Source organism: Choloepus didactylus, chromosome 27 (genome assembly GCF_015220235.1).
Source record: "Choloepus didactylus isolate mChoDid1 chromosome 27, mChoDid1.pri, whole genome shotgun sequence".
NCBI lineage: Eukaryota > Metazoa > Chordata > Mammalia > Pilosa > Megalonychidae > Choloepus > Choloepus didactylus.
This window is the reverse complement of record NC_051333.1, coordinates 14,360,535-14,369,748: the sequence shown is the minus strand read 5'-3', so window position 1 is coordinate 14,369,748 and position 9,214 is coordinate 14,360,535. Positions and strand designations below refer to the sequence as shown.

General features: G+C 54.7%; 1 protein-coding gene across 1 annotated transcript; it reads right to left on the bottom strand.

The window, feature by feature from the left end:
- Positions 1–808: 808 nt before the first annotated feature.
- Positions 809–7,103, bottom strand: LOC119521239 (cytochrome P450 2A13). Its single transcript, XM_037819312.1, has 9 exons — positions 6,892–7,103; positions 6,441–6,603; positions 5,705–5,854; positions 5,308–5,468; positions 3,988–4,164; positions 2,891–3,032; positions 2,315–2,502; positions 1,773–1,914; positions 809–1,230 (listed from the first exon to the last, which is right to left on the bottom strand). The coding sequence occupies exons 1-9, from the start codon at positions 7,069–7,071 to the stop codon at positions 1,049–1,051; spliced, it is 1,485 nt and encodes a 494-aa protein (XP_037675240.1). The 5' UTR covers positions 7,072–7,103; the 3' UTR covers positions 809–1,048.
- Positions 7,104–9,214: the final 2,111 nt, after the last annotated feature.

Below are 9,214 nucleotides of genomic sequence, written 5' to 3'. Positions count from 1 at the left end.
ACCAGATTACGCCTCACTTGATCTTAATCACTGGTTCTTAAAGTGGGGGGAGCGTGGAGGGAGGGCCTGTGCACCATTTAGTCCAAGAAACATAGAGATCCAAGCTTGATCTGTGTGGGTATTCAGAGTGCACACTGCTCAAAGATGCCACTTCTAAGGGGACATACACCAACTTATTTGACACTGGGCAGGTGATTCTGAGAGTTCTAGCTTGGTCTAACCCATAGCAGAATTGAGTTCATGCAGACACCCAGGAGAAAATGAGAAAATGCAGTAACAAACATGTGCAGGTATGGGCACACATACACAGACTTGGCCGTGTCCACATACAAAGTGCTCCCCACATTCTCTGAAAGTGCTTTCCTGCTCTACCCATTTCATTCTTTCCCCCCCATTCGACTGTGAACACAGTGGCCTCATCTGGTGGGGGCACAGATTATGCCTTGGCATCCAAGTTGTGGGCAAATGGGTGGAAATATGGGCAGGGGCCTGATAGGGCTCTGGGAAAGCCCTTACACATTGCCAGCTTGTATCGTCATACACTAAGCTGGTATTTTCTTGTTTTTCACTTGACTGAGGAGTGCTTTGTTAGAATCACCCTATGGACCGTGGGCTAAGTCTAGCCATCCTGCACAGATCTGGGTTCACGCACTTGCTTGTGCCTGTGAGGTTTCAGATAAACCTTAAGCTTTCTGAGCCTTGGCTCTGCCAACTGCAAAACGGGCATGGACCCTGTTCCCCATCCTATAGATTTGTGAGAATGAAGCAGGTGAGCATACAAAGGTTTTAGCGTAGAGCTGACTCGGAGTCCTCGTGCAAAAAATAATATTATTATTATTCGGAATACAGCTGTAAGGCTTCCCTTCTTCCCATCCCAGCTCTGAAGGATCTGCCTCTCGCAGGGTAAAGAGGCTGAGTCGTTTGTGCTTCTTCTTGATCTCTTACCCACCTGCCCCCCCCTCCTTTTACCCCAACCTCTCCCCTACCCTTAACCCCGCCCCTTCTCTCCCCTAGCCCCTCCCCTAGCCCCGCCCAGTTCGGCCCACGCTCAGCGGGGCAGGAAGCTCATGGTGTAGTTTCGTGGGATGGTGGCAAAGCCCACGTGTTTGGGGGTCACGTCGATGTCCTGGGGTGACTGCGGGGACTTGAAGCGGAAGTTCTGCATGATGGCGGTGAGGAAGAGAAAGAGCTCCATCCTAGCCAGGCCTTCCCCAAAACAGTACCGCTTTCCTGGAGAGGCGGGTGAGGGGGCAGAGGTGGGGCGGGATCGTCACTGCCTGCTCGCCTCATCAGCGACCCCCGCTATGTTCTCCCAGCGAGGATATTGTGACTTGAGAGACTTTCAGGGAAGACTCAGATCCTCCCTTAGCCTCAGTTTCCCATGTGGGTGAGATGGAAGTGAGACCCACCAGGGTAGAGCAATGGGAACTTTAGATGCCCTTTCCCTCCAAATACACTCTTAAATATGGCGGCTGTACTGTCATCACCCTAGAAATCTGGAGAGTTTGTTATCTGACCTTGGGCAAATCTCTACCTCGCTCCTAGCCTTGATTGTCCCCATCTCTGAAATGGGAATGATTATCCCTTTCCTTTTGCCTGGTGCAGGTGCTTGATGCTTGGTAGTGATGGCGGTTGCAGCTGGGGGGCTTATGGGTAGATTCTAAGAGTGGCTTCCAAGCTGGAGAAAGATACTAGGCTACAGGTCAGAGAGAGCAGCTAGGATTAGGGAAGGCCGTGGGTGTGGTGGCCTGGCAGCAAACAGTGATCCTTACCGACGGAGAAGGGCATGAAGGCATCGTTCTTCTTAAACTGCCCCTTCTCATCCAGAAAGTGCTGGGGGTTGAAATCTTGCGGGTTGGAGAAGAACTTGGGGTCTCTCAGCACAGAGCCCAGCATGGGGAATACTTCAGTGCCCTGGTGGGAAGAAGGAAGGGGCACCTGATAAGGTGGAGTGGGAGATGGGGGTGCTGAAAGTACATGGAGATTGGAGGGGAATTAGGGGTCCCTAGGGAAAGAGAAAAGGAGGGCATGGAAGTTGGGCCCCCTAAGAGAGGAGTTTTAGGGCAGATGAGGTTCACGTCTCCTGAGACAAGAAGTTTGGGGTACATGGGGCTCACGTTCCCTGAGACAGGAGGTTTGGGCTCTGTGTCTCTTGAGGCAGGAGACTGGGAGGAGATACAGGGATTAAAAAGTCTTGGCATGGGAAGGCTAAAGGGGGAAGGTGGTTGGGGAGTCTCTGACCAACGGAGTGGGACCTGGGCTGGAAAGGTTCTGTGGGGTCTGGAGGGTCCTCTGGGCTGGGCAGGGGCAGCACCTTAGGGATGAGGAAGTCACGAAACTTGGTGTCCTTGATGACCCTGCGGGCCAGGCTCATGGGGATCATGTCTCCGTATCTCTGGATCTCGTGGATCACTGCCTCCGTGTAGGGCATCTTTGCCCGGTCCTCGAACTTGGGCTGACGGTTCTTGCCGATCACCCGGTCAATCTCCTCGTGGACCTTGGCTGGGAGAGGAGGGGTGCTGCCTTTAGTTATCTAGGGGTCTTGAGGCAGGGATGACAGTCAAATATTTAAAACTGGTGTGACAGGGGTGGAGACCAGTCAAAACAGGCATTGGCCACACCCATTGCTGGAGCAGGCTCCTGTTAACACGGTCATTTTGGAATCACAGGGGAGATGCCAGGGCCTTAGGGGACAGCCCGGAGCAGCAGGCAGTGGACACTCAGTGGGCTCAGCACAGGGGCTATTTACCAATTGGTTCAGATATTTTCAATAATTTGACCAGTGCCCATCAGCTGAATGTCACCCTGTCACTGGATAGCAGGACATGTCTACGTTTCAGCAGGCTCAGAGGAGTTTTGAGGGTCTGTGGTCCCCCATTTCCAGCCTCACCCTCCACATCCGGGTGCTTCATGAGCAGCAGGAAGCCATAGCGCAGGGTTGTGCTGACAGTCTCGGTGCCCGCAAAGAAGAGGTTCAGCGCGGTCGTCACCAGGTTCTTCATGTGGAACTCCGTGTTGGGGTTCTTCTGCTCCTGCAGGGAGAGACTTCAGGCTGAGCCCCCAAGCTTTGGGGGTTTTCCTTTGGACCCACCTCCCTTAGATCCCTGAATTCTCACTTTGTTCAGACCAGGGGTGAGAAGAGGGACCTAGATCTAGCAGGCTTTCTCCGGTCTCCTGGCCTTTGCCCAGGACATTGGCTGTGCCTGGAGTGCCCTTCTCACACTCTGCTGCCTGACTCTCTCCTTTGTCAGCTCAGTTGTCCTTTTATGGTGGGAATATTCAGAAAGAGGGACAGAGATGGCAAAAGAGAGTGAGTCAGAGATAAAGAGAGACACCTCTTCTGAGACAGAATCTTCAGTGACAGCCGCCTCTTCCTTTCACTCAAAATCTTGAAGCTTATGGTGGAGAATTCCTCTCCCTCAATTCCTACCCCCTGAAATTCTGATGCCTTAAAGCCCCAGCGCCTTTCTTCACAGGTGAGAGACTGACATCCAGATGGGGGTGGGAACCCTCCAACGTCACATCATAAAGCCAGGTCACCTGTCCACTCAGTGTATCTGATAACCAATACGAAAGGTGTGGGAGCATGGGGTGGCTGAAAGCACCAGCCTAAGAGAGAAACCAGGGTTTGAGCATACTGCTTCTGTTCTCTGGGCCTCTGTTTCCTCATTTGTAAAATGAGGGTCATAATAAAGCCTCCCTCACGGAGCTGAGTGAGTGTTAAACAAGTGCACACCGTAACTCACTTAAAATAGCGCCTGGCACATGGTAGTGCCATAGAAGGGCTTGCTACTGTGGTCTTCTTGCCCAGGTTGTGTCTGTGGGGAAGGACTCAGCAGATAGAACAGTGATGGTGAATTGTAATTGGGATTGTGAGGATTCCTTTGATAAGGGGCGAATCCGAATGGGCCTCTGTGCTCCTCCATCCCTGGCCCGATTTCCCCCTGCCCAGCCCTGACCCACCCCCACCTGGTTGCTGGGCTGTACCTGCTGTATGCGGATGAGGAAGGCGTCGATGAAGTCCCGCGGGGAGTTGGGATCCAGTGTGCGCTGGTTATGCTCCACCTTCTTGACTATGAAATCCTCCAGCCCCTGCAGCTCCTTAAAGGCCTGCTGTTGAGGGCCTGGCAGGTATTTCATCACCGGGTAGAACATCTCATAGAGCTGGGGGTGGAGGGGAGAAGGAGGGAAGGACAGGACAGCTGTCCGCGGGCGGGATCCAATGGGAGTGGGACCTGTCCTAGGGCAGAGAGGTTTGGATTCGATAGGAGTGAGACCTTGTCTCAGGACAAGGAAGGAACTGGGTTACGGGCACCCGTCCAGCTGTTTAGGTATCTAGGTGGGGCTGGATGGGACCAAATATCTAAGTTTTTAGGTAGGTTAAGTGTGAAGGCACCTGTCCAAGAATTTAGGTGAGATGGATTTAGGCACACAACCAGATGTTCAGATAGTTAGGTGAGGTTGGGTTGGAGATACCTATTCAGGTGTTCAGGTTATTTGGGTGGGACAGGTTTGGGGTAGTCACCTGTCTAGGTGTTTAGGAACTCAGGTGTGCTGCACTGGAGACACCTGTCCAGATATTTAGGGGATCTGAATTGGGGGCTCCTATACAGGTGTTCAGGAATAAGGTGGGGCTGGTTTGGGGGATACCTCAGCTATTCAAATGGACTTGCATATAGGGAGCTTTTCTGTAGGTGTTCAAGTGGGGTTGGTGGGGGGCACCTGTCCTGGTGTTTAAGTATTCAGATAGGCTGGGTTGGTGTGTTTAGGTATTCAGATGGAGTTTTTTGGGGGAACAACTGGTCCAGGTGTTGAGGTGTTTAAGAGTCTTGACTAGGGTATCTATACACGTGTTTAGGTATTTAATGGGGCAGTTGTCCAGATATTTTGGTGGGATGGTCTGGGGATGTGTAGATGCCAAAGGATTTGGGTAGGCTAGAATTTGCAGCACCAGGCGATCAGGTATTCAGGAGGTGGGCTGGGGTGGTCGCTTGTCCAGGTGTTAAGATATTCGGAAGGACTGGGTAGAGGGCATCTGCTAGATATTGAGGTAAGTTGGGTTGGGAATATCTGCCCAGGTGAGAGAGCTGTGCAGGCTGGGTTTTGAGGAGACACCTGTTGAAATATCCAGGTGTCCTTGGCAACTGGATATTGAGCACCTCTCCTGGGTTCTGGTGCAAATTTTCAGCCATCTAGAAGTGGGGGATGGTTTTGATGGGATTCTGTCTTGGGGAGGATGGGAGTTTGGGGCACCTGTCTCCGAGTGGGGGAGGGTTAGCAGGTTGTGGTAAGGCCGGGCCGGGGTACCTGCCCCGTGGACGTAGCGGTGAACTGGAAGCTTCCCAGCATCATACGCAGCAGTGACAGGAATTCTTTGTTCTCATAGTCAAAGCGGTCCCCGAAGACGATGGAGCTGATGACGTTGCAGACGGTGCGGCTCAGGAAGAAAGTGGGATCGATGACGGCGCCTGGGGCGGGGGCGGGGAGAGAAAGGGATTGGGAGAAGAGCGAGTCACCTCTGGGGTCTGATGCCAGCCGAGGAATTCAAGGAGGAGGCCCCTGAAGCGATCAGCCCTACTCCCAGCGTCAGACCCCAGAGCGGGGATCCCGGACGCCCTTCCCCACCCCGGGCCAGACGCGCGTGTCCTTCCCGTCGGGCGTTTGCCTTCTCCTTTGCGCGCGCCCCCGGCCCCCTCCCGCTCACCGCGCGTGGCCCGGAAGGCCCCGATGAGGAAGCCCGCCTCCTCCTGGATGCGCTCCTCGATGCCGCGCTTGCCGAAGCCGAAGTCCCGCAGCGTGGTGATGGAGAAGCGCCGCAGCTGCTTGGCGCGCTCGCCGTTGCTGAACGCCACGCCTGGGGGCGCGGGGAAGGGGGGCGCGGTGAGGTCAGAGGGAGCGGGGCCGGGCCGCAGGGCAGCCCCAAGAGGGGACCCCGAGGGGGGCGGGGCAGAGAAAGGGGGAGTGGGAGAAAGAGGGGTACAGAGCCGCGGGGAGATAGAGCCTGAGAGGGACGAGGGACGGACAGAAAGACTCAGAGCCAGAGCAATTCAGAAAGGGATAGAGAACGAGGGTAAAACAGACAACACAGAGAGAGAATGAATGGAGGCCGAAAAACGGGAAAGCACAGAAACAGAGGAGGAGACAAAGACAAACAGAGACAAACGGGTAGCGGACCAGCGCTCTGAAACAGAACTATTGAGAGATCCTAGGAGATGGAGCGATACGCAGAAAGAAGAGCCATCTGAGAGAGAAACTGGGAGATGGGGGCAGAGAGGAATCCGGACAAGAAACTCTGAGACAGGCTAGAGACCAACAGAGGTAGAGGCGAGGAGGCCAGATGGGGGGGGGGGGGCGCTGAGTGAGTCCCGGGGGAGCCTGGAGCTGCCGGGCCGAAGTCAGGGCTGCCTGGCCATCTCCTGCCACCCCAGGAGCCCCCTCACCGTAGTCTTGGAAGATCCAGTTGAAGGTGGCCTGCTCGCCTCGCCCACTGAACTCCTCAGCCTGGTCCACCAGAGCCTCCTTCACAGCCTCCTGTCCGCACAGCACCACGACCCGCCGGGTCCCCAGGTGGACCATGAACACGGGACCGTAGCGCTCTCTGAGCTGAGGGAGGTGGGTAAGAGGGGTCACACAGAGCAGCCCCTGCCTCTGACCCAGCCCCGTCCTCTGACTTCCCAAGCTGGGAGCCATGTCCCCCAGCCAATGACCATCGAAAGGCCGTCCATCCCAAGGTCTGGTCTGTCCTGGCTAGAGCCCCGATGCTGTGGCCCTTTAGAAACTCCCCTGTCCCAGGATGCTGGTCCAGCCTGGTCGAATCCCTGCCACAAAGCTCTGGTCCAAAGGGGCAGCCCCCCTCCACCGCATCCCCCCCGTCTCCCTGCCTTCTGACACCTTCATGAGGGAGTTGTACATCTGCTCTGTGCTCAGCTGCAGGTAGTTGCCAATGAAGGGCAAGGGGGTGGGCCCTGGAGGCAGCTTCCCCCAGAACTTCCTCTGCCTCCAGACAGACATCAGGGCCAGCATGGTCAGGCAGGCCAGCAGAGCCACCAGAAGCAGCCCCGACGTCAGCATGGTGACAGTGGCGGTGGCAGTCAGATGGTGAGGGCTTGGGTGGTTTGCCTTTATACTCTCTAGGAGGAAAGGTGGACTTTGGATCTGATTATGTAATTATCTCATTTTACCTACCACCTGCCCCACCCCCACCCCCTACCATGCACTCCGCCCAGCCTGGGACACAGCCAGCAAGGAAGTGGGGGTGGGGGGTGGGGGGGGGGTGAGCCCAGGACAGATTATCAGGGAGTGGGCCCAAAGACTGAATTTGTACTACCCCAAGAGTACCCTCCAAGGGTATGAATTTGGAGGGGCAGTAGAAAAACTCCAGAACTGAATATTTTGGGATATTTGCATAGGAATGCCCTTGAGCTTTGGATTTGGGGGTCTCAGGGTGAGAAGGAACCCCAAAATGAGGGATTTGGGGGGTCTCAGGAGAGAAACATGTGAAGATCTGGGTTTGAGGGTACTAGAGTGAGACTGGATGTGTGTCTGTGGATTTTGGGGTCTTTGGGTGAGGAGAGATGTAGGTTAAAGGTGTTCAGGAGGGGAGATTCCAGGAATATGGCTTTGAGGGTCTTGGGTTGAGGAAGGACAAGGTCTGTGGATGTGGAGTTCCAGGGAGTGACCGTGTGTGGAGAGCCCAGCAGATCCTGAAATTGTCCCCTGACCCCAGTGTTGAGCTGCCTTTGTCGTGGACACAGGCTTATCTTCTGGTGCCCAGGATCCTCATCTGAACCTCAAAGAGGGGCCATAGACCATCCACTGCCCACCTCTGGCTGGGAAAGGGTTGGGTAGAAGACCAGAACCACGGTTCAGTGGAACTTTTCACTAAACTGGAGAAGAGTAACTCATGGTCTCAGTTGGCAGAGGGATTGGCCAGGTCTTAGGAAGTAGTATTAGCAAACACCAATGTGGACTGAAAAAACCCCATTGTTGTCAAGGGTTATATATCCCAAAGAGCCCCACTGCTTCCCCACCTGGATCTTTAGGGAAGCCGCTAGGTTAATTGTATCAGTTCTGTTAGGATAATGAATGTTTCCCATTTTATATAGGGTTGTGTTGAGGACAGGAACAAAGTGGCTAGAAGGCATAGTTGTGGGGGGCCCTTAAGCCAAGGGCTTGAACCCCTGTCTCTCCTACTCTGCATTCTTGGTTCTACTTTCTCTGGGCCTCGGTTTCCCCACCTAGGGAAAGGGATCATTTGAAAAGAGAAGGTCAGATTTGAGGGTATGTTAAGTTCTCTTTGGGGGTGATTGCTGTTTAGACATGGGCTGCTCTTAGCTGGCAGAGGGAACTAACTATAGCAGGAGAGATTGGGGTAAACTCCTGTGCTGGGGACAGAGGTAGGCCCTGGGGTGCCGAAAGTGGGTGGGTGGCTCTGCTGGCCTGCCTTCATTGGAATCCATCCTGGTAACAAGGACAGCTACCCTTTGGTGAGCACTTATTGTATTCAGGAAGATTCCGTCTGTGTTGAACCTTTCTAACAACGGGAAGTGTTCATTGTCATCCTCATTTCAAAGATGAGCCGACCTCTTTAAAGCCCTGAAAGAGGGAGCTGGGATTTGAATCCTCTCCCCTCCTCTCTTCATTGGCGGGCCTGGCCCACCCTGGGGCCATGTGGGGACCAAGTTTAGCACCAGTGGGTGCTGAGATTAGCACTGGCATTGGACACATGGATTACACCGGCAGGTTTTGATATGGGAATGAGGGAACTTGCTCCTGGGTAGACTCTGGGATGGAAAACTACCTAGCACTGAGCTCGCTGCCAGGAGAATATGGATGGAGCCACTTCTGGTATCAAGAGGGCTCTGACATTGAGGATGGCTTTAGGGGGACATCAGGGTGGCACCACAACCCTGAGGTTGGCCCCGGCCACTCCTGACGTGAGCCTCAGATGGTTGCCGAGATGAATCCTGCGTGGACCTCAGGGAGGCCCTGTGAGGGGCCCCGGCTGGGCCCCGGGCAGGCTGGGGGTTGCTGAACCAGGAAAGACCCACAGTGGGTGCACTGCTGGGGGCTCTCACCTTGAGCGGTGGAGGGCGGGTGAGGTTTGCACTCTCAGCAGTGGCATCTTGCTCAGAGAGCTCCAGGCTGCTGGGCTGGGAGCCTGTGGTGGTGGTGGTTGGTGGAGGGGGTGGGTGGGGCAAAGGGCAGAGAACAA